This window comes from Phaethon aethereus, assembly GCF_964289735.1.
Source record: "Phaethon aethereus genome assembly, chromosome: W".
NCBI lineage: Eukaryota > Metazoa > Chordata > Aves > Phaethontiformes > Phaethontidae > Phaethon > Phaethon aethereus.
Genome location: NC_138581.1, coordinates 40,826,562 through 40,848,284, shown reverse-complemented (window position 1 = coordinate 40,848,284; position 21,723 = coordinate 40,826,562). Strand labels below are relative to the sequence as shown.

Below are 21,723 nucleotides of genomic sequence, written 5' to 3'. Positions count from 1 at the left end.
AATGGGTCTCTTTTGGAACCAGCTGGGTCTGGCTCTGTTTGACTTGGGGGCAGCACCTGGTCTCTTCTCACAGAAGCTGCCTGTGCCACGTATACCCAATATGTGGCGGGACAGAGGGGCTGTGCCACTGATCAAGGGATCTGTGAATGCACTTGTGAATAGTGTGGTGTGTGTGCTTTCACTGGTGACCTTCAGTCCTTACCAGCCGCAGGGGATGAAGGGCACTTGTTTGTCTACGCTTATGTTTTGTGCGAGTCCTGGCTGTGTATTGGGTTTGCGTAGCAAGGTTTTGGTAGCGGGGGGCTTGCAGGGGTGGCTTCTGTGAGAAGTTGCTAGAAGATTCTCCTGTGTCCAATAGAGCCAGTGCCAGCCGGCTCCAAGACAGACCTGTCGCTGGCCAAGGCCAAGCCAATCAGCAATGGTGGTAGCGCCTCTAGGATAACATATTCAAGAAGGCGAAAAAACCCAGCACATAGCATTTGCAGTTGGAGAGAGGAGTGAGAATATGTAAAAACAACTCTGCAGATACCAAGGTCAGTGAAGAAGGAGGGGGAGGAGGTGCTCCAGGTGCCAGAGCAGAGATTCCCCTGCACCCCGTGGTGAAGACCATGGTGAGGCAGGCTGTCCCCCTGCAGCACATGGAGCTCCATGGTGGAGCAGATATCTACCTGCAGCCCCTGGAGGACACCATGCTGGTGCAGTGGGATGCCTGAAGGAGGCTGTGACCCCATGGGAGGACTGTGCTGGAGCAGGCTCCTGGCAGGACCTCTGTCCCCGTGGAGAGAGGAGCCCATGTTGGAGCAGGTTTGCTGGAAGGACTTGTGACCCCATGGGGGTCTCATGGTGGAGCAGTTTGTTCCTGAAGGACTGCACCCCATGGAAGGGACCCAAGCTGGAGAAATTAATGAAGAACTGCAGCCTGTGGGAAGGACCCATGTTGGAGAAGTTTGTGGAGGACTGTTTCCCGTGGGAGGGACCCCACACTGGAGCAGGGCAGAGTGTGAGTCCTTCCCTTGAGGAGGAAGGAACAGCAGAAACAATGTGTGATGTACTGACCACAACCCCCATTCCCCGTCCCCCTGTGCTGCTCGGGGGGGGAGGAGGTAGAAAATAGAGAGTGGAGTTGAGCCCAGGAAGAAGGGAGGGGTGGGGGGAAGATGTTTTAAGATTTGTTTTTAGTTCTCATTATCCTGTTCTGGTTTTGATTGGCAATAAATTAAATTAATTTCCCTGAGTCATGTCTGTTTTGCCCATGACAGTAATTGCTGACTGATCTCTCCCTGTCCTTGTCTTGACCCACAAGCTTCTCGTTATATTCTCTCTCCCCTGTCCAGCTGAGGAGGGGAGTGATAGAGCGGCTTTGGTGGGCACCTGGTGTGCAGCCAAGGTCAACTCACCACAGGCTGTTAAAAGGCAGTCCCTTGTCTGTGGCAGTCTGTGTAGCCCTCTGTTGTCTGTGTGTGTCTGGGATGCAGAATCAGCCTTGCTACTGGTTGTACCTGCAAATGGGAATGCAGATCAGAGATTTAAAAACTTTTGTTAATGAGTGCTCCTTACTGTGAAGGATGTTTTGGGTGGGAGTGGGATTCTAGTCCCTTTTCTAAAAAATAAATCAAGTGTAAATTGACTCTGCAGGTAGAGCTGTTTAGGACCTTTCCGTTACTTTTAGCATTAATGGTGGAATAAAAACTGATGTCAGTTTGTCCTGCTGATGTTGAGTGTGCTGTGTCTAGGCAGTGAAGCTGACAGAAATCATTTTCATTCAGGTGCTCTGGGGAAAGGATAGTTGCAACTGTCAAAACTCAGGTCTGAAAAAAAAATCTGTTTGATAGATCTACTGAGAGATGGAAAAGCACTGTTTCTTCTTTCAGCAACATGGTTGGTGTTGAGGTGGAGATTTAGAGCAGTGTATAGAACTTTTTCATCTAGTGTGATTTTAATAAGCATCTTTTTCGTGCTTTTTTCCACTTGATTAAAATGTACTAATGTTTATAATAAACTGTGTTTCCTAAACATTTGTTGTTACACTGTACTGCACTGATGCAAATAGGGAAATGGATTCAGGCCTCAATTTCATCCCTTACATTTATTGGTTTTGGTTTTGTTACAGCAAGTAATAGCCTTTTAAGATAACATCAAGCTAATGAAAAAATGTTATATGCTTATTTTGGAAAATAAATACTGTAATTCTTTTTCACTAATGGCAAGATTGTTTGTAATGTTGAGGTTGAGTATTTTTAATACATTTTATATTTCTGTTTTCTTAAAGGTCACAAAGACAGAATTGGAGAAACTAAAATCTAGCTATAGACAACTAATAAAAGAAGTAAATTCTGCCAAAGATAAGTATAAAGAAGCTGTGGCTAAAGGTATGATAGACTTGTGTTGATTTTATCTGTTTATTATTGTGGTTTTAGGACGTTCTGAAACTCTTACAGTGAAACAATAGAATGTTTTTATTTTAAGCAACTCAATTGCAGTATTAAAAAAAACCCAAAGTGTCTTAAGTAAGACAGGCCAATTGCCATCATGTATACTTCATGGTACTGTTTTTGAAAATCAAAACAAATGATAGCCCTTATATAAAATAAATGGTAGCTCTGTTCTTTTAAACTCATCATTCCTTCAGTAGACATATTTGGAATGTAAAATTACTCAAATTAACTGTAATAGTTGTAAGCAGGTTGCAGCTCTGTCTCATCTACATTGTAGCTGCAGCCTATTTGCATCCTGCGATCTTTTATGGTTGCTGCAGTGGCAGCGACATCAATTCTTGACACTTAGTAGAATGGATCCAAATTGTTTAACCTTAAGCAAAAGGAGGAAAAGAATTCATTGGTACGCTGGGATGTTTTAAAGCTTTTAAGGGAATGGTGTGTCTAAATTGCATGTGTTTTGATCCCTGTTGATTTGTACTAATGATTAGGTAAATGAGAGCCTTTGTCCTATTGTCTGTTGAAATATCTTGTTAATGATTGGTGTTTTTTTACATGCCTAAGATGATTTTTTTCTTTAAAGAAAATTAATTGAATGGCAGTGTATAAATATAATTCCAAGATCCATCTTTACTTTTTGTATGACTGCCTAAAATGATTATTTTCCTTGGTTCTGTTGTACTATAATTCATAGTGCAGTATAGAAGCTAGCGGTGCTGAGAGAAAGATTGTTTCTTTCCAAACTTGTCCAGAATTGTGTGAAAACTGAATGTGTTGAGGCTTCCTCCTCCAGCTGCTCTGGCGCAGGAGTCCCTCCTGCCTGGCTTCTGGAGCCCAGCCTGGTGTACCTAGGGACCTGGGGTCTCTCTACCCAGACTGAGGGATGCAGCTGCCACTTTCCCATTTGCAGGTTCAACCAGTGGCGAAGCTGAGCATGTATCTGTCGTGGTTTAGCCCCAGCTGGCAACTAAGCACCACGCAGCCGCTTGCTCACTCCCCCCTCCCCCAGTGGGACGGGGGAGAGAATTGGGAAAAAACCTTGTGGGTTGAGATAAAAACAGTTTAATAGGACAGAAAGAGAGAAAGAAACAACAATGATAACAACAATAATAATACCAACAAAGGAATGTACAAGAACAAGTGATGCCCAATACAGCAACTGCTCACCACCCGGCGATCGATAGCCCGTCCCCGAGCAGCGATTCCTGCCCCCCGGCCAACTCCAGTTTATGTACTGGGCATGACGTTATATGGTAGGGAATATCTCTTTGGCCAGCCTGGGTCAGCTGTCCTGTCTGTGTCCACTCCCAGCTTCCCGTGCACCCCCAGCCTCCTTGCTGGCAGGCCAGCACGAGAAGCTGGACTGTCCTTGACTACTTAGCAACAACTCAAAACATCACCACATTATCAACATTTTCTCATCCCAAATCCAAAACACAGCCTCACACTAGCTTCTGTGAAGAAAACCATCTCTATCCTGGCTGAAACCAGGACAGTATCCACCCCTTATTCCATACCATTTACGTCATGCCCGGGTCCTACACTTTTCAATACATTGCAGTTATTCTTTATTAGTCTTCCTGTCTTTTAATATATACACACAGATACCATTCTCTTAGTCCATGGACCATCACTTTAAAATGTCTGTGGAGTTCATTCGGTCCATGACTCTGGGCTTCATCCATCATAGCAGTCTCTCAGGGCAGGGGAGATGGTGCATGGTGTTGGATTGTCATCTGGCACGGTCCACGTCCATGATCTGCAGGTCGAAGATGTCAATCTCGAGGTCATTGTTGGGCGCAAGCTGCTGAAGCCAGTTCTGGTTCCATCACTGCTGCACGTTGCTTGGTTTCAGTGAAGCTCATTCTTCATCAGTCTGGGTGATTCTTACTGTAATACCATTGATATGGTAGATAGCAACCATAGTAGTAATGTCATACTGTATTTTGTCACAATTAACATAATACAATTCAAATCATTGACTGTTTTCACCCAAAATCAAATCTTGAGGTACACATCGGACTTCCCCATCCTTCCTCATTACTCACCAAGTGCACCCAGGTCCCTGGGCAAAGGCAATCCCATGAACGGGTTTGCCTTTGCTTGAGGCAGGAGTAACCCAGACTGTCTTCCCCAGCATATTTCTTACATGCACCACAGGGACTTTATCCCCTTCTACAGTACGTAAGAGTTGTGATTGGGCAGGGCCGGCTCTATTAGTAGATCCCCTAGTGTTGACTAACCAGGTGGCTTTGGCTAAATGTTTATCCCAATGTTTGAATGTCCCGTCACCCATTGCTCTCAGGGTAGTCTTTAACAGTCCGTTGTATCGTTCAATTTTTCCGGAAGCTGGTGCATGATAGGGGATGTGATACACCCACTCAATGCCGTGCTCTTTGGCCCAGGTGTCTATGAGGTTGTTTCGGAAATGAGTCCCATTGTCCGACTCAGTTCTTTCGGGGGTGCCATGTCGCCATAAGACTTGCTTTTCAAGGCCCAGGATAGTGTTCCGGGCGGTGGCATGGGGCACGGGATATGTTTCCAGCCATCCGGTGGTTGCTTCCACCATGGTAAGCACATAGCGCTTGCCTTGGCGAGTTTGTGGGAGTGTGATATAGTCAATCTGCCAGGCCTCCCCATATTTATATTTCAGCCATCGTCCTTCATACCAGAGGGGCTTTAACCGCTTGGCTTGTTTGATCGCAGCACACGTCTCACATTCATGGATAACCTGTGCAATAGCGTCCATGGTCAAGTCCACCCCTCGATCCCGAGCCCATCTATATGTTGCATCTCTTCCCTGATGGCCTGAGGTGTCATGGGCCCACCAAGCTTTGAATAATTCACCCTTATGTTGCCAGTCCAGATCCACCTGAGCCACTTCAATCTTAGCAGCCTGATCCACCTGATGGTTGTTTTGATGTTCTTCAGTGGCCCGACTCTTGGGTACGTGGTCATCTACATGGCGTACTTTTATGACTAGATTCTCTAATCGGGCAGCAATATCTTGCCACAATTCAGCAGCCCAGATGGACTTGCCTCTGCGCTGCCAGTTGCTCTGCTTCCATTGCTGTAGCTAACCCCATAGAGCATTTGCCACCATCCATGAGTCAGTGTAGAGATAGAGTATTGGCCATTTTTCTCGTTCAGCAATATCTAAAGCCAGCGGGATGGTTTTCACCTCCGCAAACTGACTTGATTCACCTTGTCCTTCAGCCACTTCTGCAACTCGTCGTATAGGGCTCCATACAGCAGCTTTCCACCTTGATGTTTGCCTACAATATGACAGGACCCATCAGTAAACAGGGCATATTGCCTTTCGTTCTCTGGCAGTTTATTGTATGGTGGAGCCTCTTCAGCACGCGCCACCTCCTCTTCTGGTGATATTCCATAATCTTTGCCTTCTGGCCAGTCCATGATCTCTTCCAAGATTCCCGGGCGATTACGGTTTCCTATTCGAGCCTGCTGTGTAATAAGCGCGACCCACTTACTCCACGTAGCATCAGTCGCATGATGTGTAGAGGGGACCCTCCCTTTGAACATCCAGCCCAGCACTGGCCGTCGGGGTGCCAGGAGGAGCTGTGCTTCAGTACCAACCACTTCTGAGGCAGCTCGAACTCAGAATCACAGAATCACAGAATCACTAGGTTGGAAAGGACCTTTAAGATCATCAAGTCCAACCATTAATCCAAAACCACCATGTCCCCTAAACCATGTCCTGAAGTGCCACATCCACACGTTTTTTGAACACTTCCAGGGATGGCGACTCCACCACCTCCCTGGGCAGCCTGTTCCAATGCCTGACCACCCTCTCAGTGAAGAAATTTTTCCTAATATCCAATCTAAACCTCCCCTGGCGCAACTTGAGGCCATTTCCTCTTGTCCTATCACTAGTTACTTGGGAGAAGAGACCAACACCCTCATCGCCACAACCCCCTTTCAGGTAGTTGTAGAGAGCGATAAGGTCTCCCCTCAGCCTCCTCTTCTCCAGACTAAACAACCCCAGTTCCCTCAGCCGCTCCTCATAAGACATGTGCTCCAGACCCCTCACCAGCTTCGTTGCCCTTCTCTGGACACGCTCCAGCACCTCAGAATCCTTCTTGTAGTGAGGGGCCCAAAACTGAACACAGTATTCAAGGTGCGGCCTCACCAGTGCCGAGTACAGGGGCACAATCACTTCCCTGCTCCTGCTGGCCACACTATTCCTGATACAGGCCAGGACGCTGTTGGCCTTCTTGGCCACCTGGGCACACTGCCGGCTCATGTTCAGCCGGCTGTCAACCAGCACCCCCAGGTCCCTTTCCGCCGGGCTGCTCTCCAGCCACTCCTCCCCAAGCCTGTAGCATTGCATGGGGTTGTTGTGGCCAAAGTGCAGGACCCGGCACTTGGCCTTATTAAACCTCATACAGTTGGCCTCTGCCCATCGATCCAGCCTGTCCAGATCCCTCTGCAGAGCCCTCCTACCCTCCAGCAGATCAACACTCCCACTCAGCTTGGTGTCATCTGCAAACTTACTGAGGGAGCACTCAATTCCCTCATCCAGATCATCTATAAAGATATTGAACAAGACTGGTCCCAGAACCGAGCCCTGGGGAACACCACTCGTGACCGGCCGCCAGCCGGATTTAACGCCATTCACCACAACTCTCTGGGCTCGGCCATCCAGCCAGTTCCTCACCCAGCGAAGAGTAAACCCGTCTAAGCCTCGAGCCGCCAGTTTCTCCAGGAGAATGCTGTGGGAGACGCTGTCAAAGGCTTTACTAAAGTCCAGGTAGACAACATCCACAGCCTTTCCCTCATCCACTAGGCGGGTCACCTGGTCATAGAAGGAGATCAGGTTGGTCAAGCAGGACCTGCCTTTCATGAACCCATGCTGGCTGGGCCTGATCCTTTGGCTGTTCTGCAGATGCCCTGTGAGCACTCTCAAAACCAACCGCTCCATAATCTTCCCTGGAACAGAGGTCAGGCTGACAGGCCTGTAGTTCCCAGGATCCTCCTTCCGGCCTTTCTTGTAGACGGGCGTCACATTGGCAAGCCTCCAGTCTTCTGGGACCTCCCCTGTTAACCAGGACTGCTGATAAACGATGGAGAGTGGCTTGGCAAGCTCCTCCGCCAGCTCTCTCAGTACTCTCGGGTGGATCCCATCAGGCCCCATAGACTTGTGGGTGTCCAGGTGGCTTAGCATGTCCTTGACTGCTTCCTCCTGGATTATGAGGAGTACATTGTGCTCTCCATCCCCGTCTTCCAGCTCAGGGGGCTGAATATCCTGTGGATACCTGGAGTGGCTATTAAAGACTGAGGCAAAGAAGACATTAAGTACCTCAGCCTTGTCCTCGTCCTTGGAGACAATGTTCCCCGCCATATCCAGTAGGGGATGGAGATTCTCCTTGCCTCTCTTTTTGTTGTTAATGTATTTGTAAAAACATTTTTTATTATCCTTTACGACTGTGGCCAGACTGAGCTCTAGCTGGGCTTTTGCCTTTCTAATTTTGTCCCTGCTTGACCTAACGAGATCTTTGTACTCTTCATGAGTTGCCTTCCCCTTCTTCCAGAGGTGATAAACTCTCCTCTTTTCCCTGAGTCCCAGCAAAATCTCCCTGTTCAGCCAGGCCGGTCGCCTTCCCCGCCAGCTCTTCTTACAGCACATGGGGACCGCCTGCTCCTGCGCCTTTAAGATTTCCTTCTTGAAGACTGTCCAGCCTTCCTGGACCCCTTTGTCCTTCAGGACTGTCTCCCAAGGGACTCTCTCAACCAGTGACCTGAACAGGCCAAAGTCTGCCCTCCGGAAGTCCATGATAGCAGTTTTGCTGAGTCGTCTCCTTACTTCACTCACAACTGAGAATTCTATCATGTCATGGTCGCTAAGCCCAAGATGGCCTCCGACCACCACATCTCTCACCAGTCCTTCTCTGTTTGTAAACAGCAGGTCAAGCAAGGCACCTCCCCTGGTGGGCTCACTCACCAGCTGTGTCAGGAAGTTATCCTCCACACACTCCAGGAACCTCCTAGACTGTTTCCTCTCTGCCGTGTTATACTTCCAGCAGACGTCCGGTAGGTTGAAGTCCCCCACAAGAACAAGGGCCAGCGAATGCGAGACCTCTGCCAGTCGCTTATAGAATGTCTCATCCGTCTCTTCATCCTGGTTGGGTGGCCTGTAACAGACTCCCAGCAGGATGTCTGCCTCATTGGCCTTCCCCCTCATCCTTACCCACAAGCACTCTACTTGGTCTTCACAATCTTCGATTTCTATGCAATCAAAACACTCCCTAACATACAGAGCCACCCCACCGCCTCTCCTTCCCATTCTATCCCTTCGGAAGAGCTTATAGCCATCCATTGCAGCACTCCAGTCATGAGAAGCATCCCACCATGTTTCTGTGATGGCAACTACGTCATAGCTGTCGCGCTGCACAATGGCTTCCAGCTCCTCCTGTTTGGTGCCCATGCTGCGTGCATTGGTGTAGATGCACCTGAGCCGGGCTATCGATTTCAACTCTGGCACATTGAACCTACCCCTAGGTTCAACTCTAGTGAGCCCGGTTTTAGCCCCTCCCCCCTCCAATTCTAGTTTAAAGCCCTCTCGATGAGGCCTGCCAGCTCATGAGCAAGAATCCTTTTTCCCCTCGGCGTCAGTTGCACTCCATCATTTGCGAGGAGACCTGGTGCCGTGTAAACCGCCCCGTGGTCAAAAAACCCAAAATTCTGACGACGGCACCAGCCCCTGAGCCATGTGTTGATCAGGTGTGCTTTCCTGTTCCTTTCAGTGTTCTTCCCCGTCACTGAAGGGATTGACGAAAACACTACCTGTGCTCCCGCTCCATTGACCAGTCGCCCCAGTGCTCTCAAGTCCTTTTTGACTGCCTTCGGGCTTCTTAGCGCAACCTCATCGTTGCCAACCTGCATGACCAACAGCGGGTAGTAATCAGTGGGCCGAACCAGACCAGGGAGTTTTCTGGTGATGTCTTTCACCCAGGCCCCAGGGAGGCAGCAGACTTCCCTGTGAGTTGGGTCTGGTCGACATATTGGGCCCTCTGTACCCCTTAGGAGGGAGTCACCTACAACAATCACCCTCCTCTTTTTCTTAACTAAGGACGTCTTGATGCGTGGGGCTGGTTGACACACCCTAGGCACACCCTCGGATGGACCTTCATCAGGGTCCTCATGTTCCTGTCCCTCATGTTCCAGAGCCCCATACCTGTTGTGTAAGGGCAGCTGGGACGGTGAGGGAGGCTGGGAGGGAATTCGCCGACCTCTCCGAGGAGGGACCTGCTTCCATTCCCCCTCATCTCTTAGGTCCTCTCCTTCTTCCCGGCAGCAAGAGGGCAGGGGATCTCCTGCTGCTTGTGGAGCCTCCACCAGCTGCCCCTGCCTCAGGGCCGCCAGGGAGTGGCTCCACCAATCTATCTCCCTCTCACACTCCCTAATGCTCCTCAGCCTCTCCACTTCCTCTTTCAGCTCTGCCACCAGGCTGAGCAGGTCGCTGACCTGGTCGCACCGCACGCAGGTAGCGTCCCCATCGGTCTCTGGGACAACCGACAGGCTCAGGCACTCTCTGCAGCCGGATACTTGGACAGCCACGTGCCTGAGCGGGAGCTCCGTCTGTGTCGCCACAGTCTTTCTGGCCCCGGTTTTCAGCCGAGTGGCGACCATGGCTGCGCCTCCTCTGGGAGGACGATGGCCACTTGTACTGTACCCCGCCCACACGCCTTCCCTGCACGCCCTGCCCGCGCAAACTGACGCGCTACGCCCTCCTGACGTGCCACGCCCTGTTTGCCCGCCCTGTTCGCCGCGCTCCGGGTCGCTGCTCTTGTAGGCGAGGGGTTTTGGCCGCCGCCGCCCTGGGCCCCGCCCACGCTGAGTCAGAGCTGCCGCTCGTTAGGAGCCCGCTCCGCCGGCCGGGGGTCGGGGGGGGGGAAGCTGGGGCACTCTCTCGCTCCCTGTGCTGCCGCCTTCGCGGTTTGGCCGCCTCGGGAAGGCTCCCCCGGCGCGATCCTTCGCTCCGTAGCCCTTCGCCTCGGTGGCTTCCAACTCCTTCATATGCTGCCAATATCTCCTTTTCAGTTGGAGTATAGCGGGACTCAGATCCCCTATATCCTCGACTCCAAAGCCCTAGAGGTTGACCTCGGGTCTCTCCTGGTGCCTTCTGCCAGGTAGGGCCATTCTCCCCAGCTGCCGTGTAGAGCACATTTTTAACATCTTGTCCCGCCCAGAATGGCCCGAGGGCTACGGCATGAACTATCTCCTGTTTAATTTGTTCGAAGGCTTGTCATTGCTCAGGGCCCCATTGAAAATCATTCTTCTTCCGGGTCACTTGATAAAGAGGGCTTACAATCAGACTGTCATTTGGAATATGCATTCTCCAGAAACCCACAACGCCCAGAAATGCTTGTGTTTCTTTTTTGCTAGTTGGTGGAGACATAGCTGTTATTTTGTTGATCACATCTATTGGGATCTGACGACGTCCATCTTGCCATTTTATTCCTAAATACTGGATCTTTTGTGCAGGTCCTTTGACCTTACTTTGTTTTATAGCAAAACCAGCTTTCAGAAGGATTTGAATTATTTTCTTCCCTTTCTTAAAAACTTCTGATGTGTTGCCCCATACGATGATGTCATCAATGTATTGCAGGTGCTCTGGAGCTTCACCCTGTTCCAGTGCAGTCTGGATCAGCCCATGGCAAATGGTAGGGCTGTGTTTCCACCCCTGGGGCAGTCGATTCCAGGTGTACTGGACACCCCTCCAAGTGAAAGCAAACTGTGGCCTGCACTCCGCTGCCAAAGGGATTGAGAAGAACGTGTTAGCAATATCAATGGTGGCGTACCACTTGGCTGCCTTTGACTCCAGTTCATATTGAAGTTCTAGCACGTCCGGCACGGCAGCGCTCAGTGGCGGCGTGACTTCATTCAGGCCACGATAGTCTACTGTCAGTCTCCACTCTCCATTAGACTTTCGCACTGGCCATATGGGGCTGTTAAAGGGTGAGCGAGTCTTGCTGATCACTCCTTGGCTCTCCAGACGACGAATCAGCTCATGGATGGGGATCAGGGAGTCTCTGTTGGTGCGATATTGCCGCCGGTGCACTGTTGTGGTAGCAATCAGCACCTGTTGTTCTTCAACCCTCAGCAACCCCACAACAGAAGGGTCCTCTGAGAGACCAGGCAAGGTGGACAGCTGTTTAATTTCTTCCGTCTCCAAGGCATCTATACCAAAAGCCCACCGGTACCCTTTTGGGTCCTTGAAATACCCTCTCCTGAGGTAGTCTATGCCCAGGATGCACAGAGCCTCTGGCCAGTCACAATGGGGTGCTTCTGCCACTCATTCCCAGTTAGGCTCACTTCGGCCTCCAGCACAATCAGCTGCTGGGATCCCCCTGTCACTCCGGAAATACAGATGGGTTCTGCCCCTATATGGCTTGATGGCATCAGGGTACATTTGTGCACCGGTGTCCACTAGAGCCTTATATTCCTGTGGGTCTGATGTGCCAGGCCATCTAATCCACATAGTCCAATAAACTCGGTTGTCCCTCTCCTCCGCTTGGCTGGAGGCAGGGCCCCTCTAGTCCTGGTCATAGTACTCGTTACCCACTTCTTGTAAATAGGAATCAGAAGTCCCTTCAAGAGGATCAGAGGGGAGATCAGCCCTTCTGTTCTTTCTGGGAAACTGCCCACTGGAAAGTGGAGCGACGATTTTTCTGGAGGAACCTGAACCCCCTTTTGTAATTGTTTTTCCTTGCAGCTCGCATACTCGTGCCTCTAGGGTCGAGGTGGAGGCTCCACAAGCAGCAGGGGATCCCCTGTCCTCTTGCTGCCGGGCAGAAGGAGAGGACCTAAGAGATGAGGGGAAACAGAAGCAGGTCCCTCCTCGGAGAGGTCGGCAAATCCCCTCCCGGCCTCCCTCACCGTCCCAGCTGCCCTTACACAACAGGTATGGGGCTCTGGAACGTGAGGGACTGGAACGTGAGGGACAGGAACATGAGGACCCTGACGAAGGTCCGTCCAAGGGTGTGCCTAGGGTGAGTCAACCAGCCCCACGCATCAAGACGTCCTGTGTTAAGAAAAAAAGGAGGGTGATTGTCGTAGGTGACTCCCTTCTGAGGGGTACAGAGGGCCCAATATGTCGACCAGACCCAACTCACAGGGAAGGCTGCTGCCTCCCCAGGGGCTGGGTGAGAGACGTCAACAGGAAACTCCCTGGTCTGGTTCGGCCCACTGAGTACTACCCACTGTTGGTCATGCAGGTTGGTAATGATGAGGTTGCACTAAGAAGCCCAAAGGCAGTCAAAAAGGACTTGAGAGCGCTGGGGCGACTGGTCGATGGAGCAGGAGCACAGGTAGTGTTTTCATCAATCCCTTCATTGACAGGGAAGAACGCTGAAAGGAACAGGAAAGCACACCTGATCAACACATGGCTCAGGGGCTGGTGCCGTCGTCAGAATTTTGGTTTCTTTGACCACTGGGCGGTTCACACGGCACCGGGCCTCCTGGCAGCAGATGGAGTGCAACTGACTCCAAGGGGCAAAAGGATTCTTGCTCATGAGCTGGCAGGCCTCATCGAGAGGGCTTTAAACTAGATTTGGAGGGGGGAGGGGATAAAATCAGGCTTACTAGAGTTGAACCTAGGGGTGGCGTACCAGAGTTGAAATCGATAGCCCAGCTCAGGTGCATCTACACCAATGCACGCAGCATGGGCACCAAACAGGAGGAGCTGGAAGCCATTGTGCAGCGGGACAGCTATGATGTAGTTGCCATCACAGAAACATGGTGGGATGCTTCTCATGACTGGAGTGCCGCAATGGATGGCTATAAGCTCTTCCGAAGGGATAGGCAGGGAAGGAGAGGTGGTGGGGTGGCTCTGTATGTTAGGGAGTGTTTTGATTGCATAGAAATCAATGCTTGTGAAGACCAAGTAGAGTGCTTGTGGGTAAGGATGAGGGGGAAGGCCAATGAGGCAGATATCCTGCTGGGAGTCTGTTACAGACCACCCAACCAGGACGAAGAGGCAGATGAGACATTCTATAAGCGACTGGCAGAAGTCTCGCATTCGCTGGCCCTTGTTCTTGTTGCGGACTTCAACCTACCGGACATCTGCTGGAAGTATAACACGGCAGAGAGGAAACAATCTGGGAGGTTCCTGGAGTGTGTGGAAGATAACTTCCTGACACAGCTGGTGAGTGAGCCCACCAGGGGAGGTGCCTTGCTGGACCTGCTGTTTACAAACAGAGAAGGACTGGTGAGAGATGTGGTGGTCGGAGGCCGTCTTGGGCTTAGCGACCACAACATGATAGAATTCTCAGTTGTGAGGGAAGTAAGGAGAGGGGTCAGCAAAACTGCTACCATGGACTTCTGGAGGGCAGACTTTGGCCTGTTCAGGTCACTGGTTGAGACAGTCCCTTGGGAGACAGTCCTGAAGGACAAAGGGGTCCAGGAAGGCTGGACATCCTTCAAGAAGGAAATCTTAAAGGCGCAGGAGCAGGCGGTCCCCATGTGCCGTAAGAAGAGCTGGCGGGGAAGGCGACCGGCCTGGCTGAACAGGGAGATTTTGCTGGGACTCAGGGAAAAGAGGAGAGTTTATCACCTCTGGAAGAAGGGGAAGGCAACTCACGAAGAGTACAAGGATCTCGTTAGGTCAAGCAGAGACAAAATTAAAAAGGCAAAAGCCCAGCTAGAGCTCAGTCTGGCCACAGTCGTAAAGGATGACAAAAAATGCTTCTACAAACATATTAACAACAAAAAGAGAGGCAAGGAGAAGCTCCATCCCTTACTGGATGTGGCGGGGAACATTGTCTCCAAGGACGAGGACAAGGCTGAGGTACTTAATGTCTTCTTTGCCTCAGTCTTTAATAGCCAGTCCAGGTATCCGCAGGGTATTCAGCCCCCTGAGCTGGAAGATGGGGATGGAGAGCACAATGTACTCCTCATAATCCAGGAGGAAGCAGTCAAGGACATGCTAAACCACCTGGACACCCACGAGTCTATGGGGCCTGATGGGATCCACCCGAGAGTACTGAGAGAGCTGGCGGAGGAGCTTTCCAAGCCACTCTCCATCATTTATCAGCAGTCCTGGTTAACAGGGGAGGTCCCAGACGACTGGAGGCTTGCCAATGTGACGCCCATCTACAAGAAAGGCCGGAAGGAGGATCCTGGGAACTACAGGCCTGTCAGCCTGACCTCTGTACCGGGGAAGATCATGGAGCGGTTGGTCTTGAGAGTGCTCACAGGGCATGTGCAGGGTAACCAAGGGATCAGGCCCAGCCAGCATGGGTTCATGAAAGGCAGGTCCTGCTTGACCAACCTGATCTCCTTCTATGACCAGGTGACCTGCCTAGTGGATGAGGGAAAGGCTGTGCATGTTGTCTACCTGGACTTTAGTAACGCCTTTGACAGCGTCTCCCACAGCATTCTCCTGGAGAAACTGGCGGCTCGTGGCTTAGACAGGTTTAGTTTTCGCTTGGTGAAGAACTGGCTGGATGGCCGAGCCCAGAGAGTTGTGGTGAACGGCGTTAAATCCGGCTGGTGGCCGGTCACAAGTGGTGTTCCCCAGGGCTCGTTTCTGGGGCCGGTCTTGTTCAATATCTTTATAGATGATCTAGATGAGGGAATCGAGTGCTCCCTCAGTAAGTTTGCAGATGACACCAAGTTGGGTGGGAGTGTGGATCTGCTGGAGGGTAGGAGGGCTCTGCAGAGGGATCTGGAAAGGCTGGATCGATGGGCAGAGGCCAACTGTATGAGGTTTAATAAGGCCAAGTGCAGGGTCCTGCACTTTGGCCACAACAACCCCATGCAACGCTACAGGCTTGGGGAGGAGTGGCTGGAGAGCAGCCCGGCGGAAAGGGAACTGGGGGTGCTGGTTGACAGCCGGCTGAACATGAGCCGGCAGCGTGCCCAGGTGGCCAAGGCCAACAGCATCCTGGCCTGTATCAGAAATAGTGTGGCCAGCAGGAGTAGGGAAGTGATTGTGCCCCTGTACTCGGCACTGGTGAGGCCGCACCTTGAATACTGTGTTCAGTGTTGGGCCCCTCACTACAAGAAGGATGTTGAGGTGCTGGAGCGTGTCCAGAGAAGGGCAACGAAGCTGGTGAGGGGTCTGGAGCACAAGTCTTATGAGGAGCGGCTGAGGGAACTGGGGTTGTTTAGTCTGGAGAAGAGGAGGCTGAGGGGAGACCTTATCGCTCTCTACAACTACCTGAAAGGGGGTTGTGGCGACGAGGGAGTTGGTCTCTTCTCCCAAGTACCTAGTGATAGGACAAGAGGAAATGGCCTCAAGTTGCGCCAGGGGAGGTTTAGATTGGATATTAGGAAAAATTTCTTCACTGAGAGGGTGGTCAGGCATTGGAACAGGCTGCCCAGGGAGGTGGTGGAGTCGCCATCTCTGGAAGTGTTCAAAAAACGTGTGGATGTGGCGCTTCAGGACACTAAGGGACATGGACCCTAAGGGACATGGTGGTGCTGGATTAATGGTTGGACTTGATGATCTTAAAGGTCCTTTCCAACCTTAGTGATTCTGTGATTCTGTGTGATTCTGTGAGGTAGGTTTTCCATCCCACCTCCTCATGTCCTCTCTGTGGTCACGCAAGTGAAGCCACAGGGTGGCTTGCCATGTGTATGCTCCATATCCTCTCTCTTGAGCAGAAGAACACTTACTCCTAATATCTGAGATACTGGTCCGTACGAGTGGGGGGTAGGGCATATCCTCTTTGAATTGCCAGAACTCCCGGGACAGTTTCTCTACAGTAGAGACACAGGCCCGTAGGGAGGAAGAGAGACTTTCTTCATATTGCCGGAGTTGGCCAGCCAATTCATCCACCGTTGATACTTCTCCGTCTTTCCAGGCCATTACTGCTAATGAATTGGCATATGATGATGGTGCACTCCGTACAAACTTCCGCCACATGGGTCATGTGCAATTGACTTCATCTGGATCTTTGGATGATTGTCCATTGTCCAAGTCACCATAAATCACCTCCAGCACAGCTAGCTCCCTCAGGTACTGGATACCTTTCTCCATGGTGGTCCACTTGCCTGGGTGACAGAACATCTTCCTTGAAGGGATACCTTTCCTTCACACCCGACAGGACTCCTCTCCAGAGGCCCCTTTTCCAATTGCTTTGTCAATGCCCCCTTCCCTAGAAAGGGATCCCAGCTGCTTGGCTTCCCTACCCTCTAATTCCAGGCTACTGGCCCCATTATCCCAGCATCGGAGCAGCCAGGTGACAATGTGCTCACCTGGACGATGGCTGAAATCCTTTCGCATATCTCGCAATTCACTCAGGGATAGAGATCAGGTAGTTACTGCCTCTTTTATGATTTCTTCCTCTTCCTCCTCTTCAAGTGATGACTCGCTCTCTTCCCTCTTCTGTCCTCGTGATGGCCCTGCTTCAGAGCACTCTGCCTCCTCACTCTCTTCCTCTGGTTCCTTCTTAGAAGAATCTTCCTCGTCCCTTACTAAACGAGCTGACTTCCGCTTCCAAGGTTTCTTCTTTTTTACAGGGGGAACTGATACCGGGATGGGCTGGTTCTCTGGTTCAGCTGCAACAGTCTGAGTAGCTACAGTGCCCGCCGTGGGGGTTGGAGTAGTCACAGTGCCTGTCACATTGCCATCAGATCCAGAGAGCCTCTCTCCCCTTTGCACAGTGTTAAATAGAGCTCGGTAGGCATGGGCCAGGCCCCAGCACATTGCAATGATTTGTGTCTCCTTGGAGCTGCCAGGCCGACAGCATACTTCCAAATATTCTGCTAGTTTATCAGGATTCTGCACTTGTTCGGGAGTGAAGTTCCAAAACACCGGAGGTGCCCACCGCCCCAGGCATTTGCCCATGCTGTTCCACACACCCTGCCATTCATAACTATCCAGCCTTGGGGCAGATCTCCGAGTGATATTCTGAAATTGCTTGCCAACCTTAGACAAAACCGAAACAATGTTCCCCAGAAGTAGCAATAGAGTTATTTTAACTACCCAAGGGTGTTCAAAATACTGGAAAATTATTGTGATGAAGGAGGAAACATTATGAGAGAGGGTAGCAAAGGTACCATTCTGCATTTCCTCGATAAAAAACCTTTCAGAGGCAGAAGTATAATTGCTAATCGTCTCCACAAGATAGTACCCGAAATACAGTAACGGCTTTAGTACACAGCTGAGATGATACCACATTAAGCTCAAGGTCAGTGTCCTAAAACCAAATCTCGCAGGCAAGACATTACTAATCATTGCAGAGTACAGCAGCCCGCAGAAACCAACACCGATCCTTAACATGTACGGCAAAGACGAGAGCATGATGCAAATCAAATAAACTGATAACGTGACCTGCAACTGTTATTATCTCAAGCCTTTTGCCCCACGTTGGGTGCCAAAAAGGACTGTTGTGGTTTAGCCCCAGCCGGCAACTACGCCCCATGCAGCTGCTCACTCACTCCCCCTCCCCCAGTGGGACGGGGGAGAGAATTAGGAAAAACCTCGTGGGTTGAGATAAAAACAGTTTAATAGGACAGAAAGAGAGAAGGAAACAACAATGATAATACCAACAAAGGAATGTACAAGAACAAGTGATGCCCAATACAGCAATTGCTCACCACCTGGTTATCGACAGCCCGTCCCCGAGCAGCGATTTCCGCCCCCCGGCCAACTCCAGTTTATGTACTGGGCATGATGTCATATGGTAGGGAATATCCCTTTTGCCAGCCTGGGTCAGCTGTCCCGGCTGTGTCCCCTCCCAGCTCCCCGTGCACCCCCAGCCTCCTTGCTAGCAGGCCAGCACAAGAAGCTGGACTGTCCTTGACTACTTAGCAACAACTCAAAACATCAGCACATTATCAACATTTTCTCATCCCAAATCCAAAACACAGTCTCACACTAGCTTCTGTGAAGAAAACCAGCTCTCTCCTGGCTGAAACCAGGACAGTATCCCAGATACACAGGTGCGCACACAGGCAGAGGACGCTGACACAACTGGTTACACAGACAAGGCACTGCCTTCAACAGCTCCTACATATAGGACTCTCATAAGACATAAATATAGACAAACAAGTCCTCTTCCTTCTCTGCGGCTGGTAGAGATAAAAGTTCACTAGTGAAAGTACATATGCAACACAAGGTTCACAAGCACACACACGTTTTTGGATCCATCAAGTACTGGCACAGCCCTTCTGTCTGTCAGGTACCCCTCCCCAGATCCTGCTTCATGGGTCCCCTACTTGCTGGCTAGTCTAGCTTGATGCTCACCAGCAAGCATGCACACACTTCTCCCATAGGCACTCCGCACTTGCAAGTCCCCCTAGGTTTACCAGCATGGACCCTTGCCTGCCTGATACCCCTGCCCAGACCCAGGGCCTCCTACTTGCCAGCTAGTCCAGCTTGAAGTTTGCTAGTGAATACACATGCACACTAAGTTTGGGGAAGATACAGACACTCGGCCCCTACCAGCAGCTGGCACCAGGCACATGGGCTGTGACATGCAGTCCCACTCCAGCTGCTGGCATTGAGCTCCTCACTCACTGTTGTGATATAATATGTTCTTTTTATTCCTTCTTTCTGTTCTATTTCTGGTCATTGTTCTTCACTCCTTATGCACCAAACTTTCCCATTGAAATCAGAGTGTTTTGGCTATTCAGGAACTGCAATGTTTTGATGTTTTCCTGATTAACTGATGTGGTGGGTTAACCTTAGATGGTTGCCAGGTTTCCACTAAGCTGCTCTCACTCCCCATCCTCAATAGGACAGGGGGAGAAAATAAGATGAAAAAAGCTCATGGGTTGAGAAAATGACAGGGAGATCCCTTACCAATTACAGTCATAGGCAAAACAGATTTGCCTTGGGGATGATTAATTTAATTTATTGCCAATTAATAACAGTAAGATAGTGAGAAGCAAAGACAAAATTAAAAATGCCTTCCCCCCACATCCCTCTTCTTCCCAGGTTCAACTTCACTTCTTTGTTCCCCACTCTCCTCCCCTCCCCTGAGCAGTGCAGGGTGGATGGGGAACAGGGGTTGCAGTGAGTCCCTAATAGTTTGTCTCTGCTGCTTTTTCCTCCTTATGCTCTTCCCCTGCTCCAGCGTGGAGTCCCTCCCATAGGGATACAGTCCTTCAGGAACTTCTCCAATGTGGGTCCTTCCTACGGGCTACATTTTTTCAAGAACTTCTCCAGCATGGGCCCTTTCCATAGGGTACACTCCTTCACAAATGGACAGGCCACAGTTCCTGTCAGAAAACCTGCTTCAGAATGGGCTCCTCTCCATGGGCTGCAGCTCCTGCCAGGAGCCTGCTCTGTTGTGGGCCCTCCATGGGCTGCAGCTTCCTTCAGGGAATATCCACCTGCTCCAGCGTGGGGTCTTCCACAGGCTGCGGGTGGATATCTGCCCCAATGTCGTCCTCCATGATCTGCAGAAGGACAACCTGCTTCACCATGGTCTTCACCACAGGCTGCAGGGGAATCTTTGCTCTTGCCCCCAATACACCTATTCCCTATTGCGGGAGAGATTTTAGACTGCTTAAAGAACTGCTGCCAAAGGTATCAGTAAAAGTGGTTTTATAGAAGTAAGATGTTGTAAAAGTGAGACTTAAAGCCTGATGGCAGTGTTCACTCTTACTTACTGCACAGAGGATGTAATAATAATTTAAAGTTACCAATACAAAATCTTAGTGCGCTATAATACAAGGTTATGCGCGATGTTGGTCACTTACCAAAGATCTGCAGTTGGTAAGGGGGGGTCCTCAACTTTGAAGAGTAACCTTGAGAGGTGTCCTAGCTCAAGGGGAGATCATGGCCATGCAGCCAGCTGCTTAGCAGGGAGAGCTCAAAAAAAGCTCACTCAGGCTGTCATGTATATGGAATGAAGTGGTTGGCTTGTAGTCAAATTACATGCGATGGAAAAGGTAAGCATGAGATTCCTTGTACCTACAACTTTCTTTGTTCCTTGACAAATTAGTCTTGGAAGAACCATCTAGTATTCATGTGTTAATCGCATGATTGGTGTTCCAGTTTCCAAGCTCGTATGCATCAATGCTCACTATGTCACCCTGTTCCTTTGTGGGTTTTCAAAGAACAGATTGGAACTAGAGAAGTTCATGGCCCAGTTATGGCCTAGGCCTTGACTTCCTTTGGAGCCTGAACCAAACTACCACTAGTTTGGTCAAGGAGTCGAGTGCACCCATTGCATTCTCTCTCCTTCACTGACCTTGGTGTCTGCAGGATTGTGTTTTGGAGTTTGGTTTTTTTCTCACTCCTTTCTCACAGCTGCTGCGTGGTGGTTTTTTTTACCCTTTCTTAAATATGTTATCACAGAGGTGCCACCAGTGTTGTTGATTGGCTCAGCTTTGGCCAGTGGTGGGTCTGTTTTGGAGCTGTCTGGAACTGAGTCTGTCCAGTATGGGGGTAGCTCCTGGTGTCTTCTCACAGAAGCCCCCCCTGCTGCCCCCCTGCTACCAAAACCTTGCCATGTAAACCCAATACAACTGAATTAATTTTTTTTTAATAAAAAACTGTACTGGTTTTGGCTGGGATAGTTAAATTTCTTCATAGTAGATTGTATGGGGCTATGTTTTGGATTCATGCTGGCAACAGTGTTGATAACACACTGATGTTTTAGTTACTGCTGAGCAGCGCTTGCACAGAATCGAGGCTTTTTCTGTTCCTCACACTGCCCCGCCAGAGAGTAGGTTGGAGGTGAATGAAAAGTTATGAGGGGCCACAGCTGGGATAGCTGACCTCAACTGACCAAAGGGATATTCCACACCATATGACATCAGGCTCAGCAATAAAACTAGGAGGGAGGTTGGCAGGGGGGCCACTGCTCGGGGACTGGCTGGGCATCGGTCGGTTGGTGGTAATTGTTTTCATTTGCATCACTTGTCTTTCTCGGGTTTTATTTTCCTCTCTCTCTTATTTTTTCTTTTTTCCTTACAAACATTTATTATTATTATTACTTTTTAATTATTAAACTTTTTTTATTTTGACCCACGAGTTTTTCTCACTTTTACTCTTTCAATTCTCCCCCATCCCACTGAGGGTGAGAGTGAGTGAGGCTGTGTGGTGCTTAGTTGCTGGCTGGGGTTAAACCATGTCAAAACCAAAAAAGCACTGTGTTTAAGATACTTAATTCTGTTGTGGTTTTCCTTAACCTTATTCCTTCTTCCATTTAGTATGTCTTCCATTATTATATTTCATACTTGATTTCGCTTTCCCTACCATCTCAGTTAACAAACTGACCCTCAGAAAAACATTGCAGCTTTTTTGCCAAGAATTACAAAATTAAATGTCTTGCAGCTTCTCTTACACCCCCCTCGCCCCGGCTGT

The 21,723-nt window shown here is 50.1% G+C and overlaps 1 protein-coding gene across 2 annotated transcripts in view; it reads left to right on the top strand.

Annotated features, from left to right (window-relative positions):
- The window catches only part of LOC309415185 (tyrosine-protein kinase Fer-like), a gene marked incomplete at both ends in the record, with an annotated part of 295,648 nt that overhangs the window by 5,873 nt on the left and 268,052 nt on the right, over positions 1–21,723 (top strand). For both annotated transcript variants that reach the window (XM_082012627.1, XM_082012626.1), the window contains one exon: positions 2,270–2,369. In XM_082012627.1, coding sequence (XP_081868753.1) covers positions 2,270–2,369 — 100 coding nt within the window. The remainder of the gene's footprint in view (positions 1–2,269; positions 2,370–21,723) is intronic.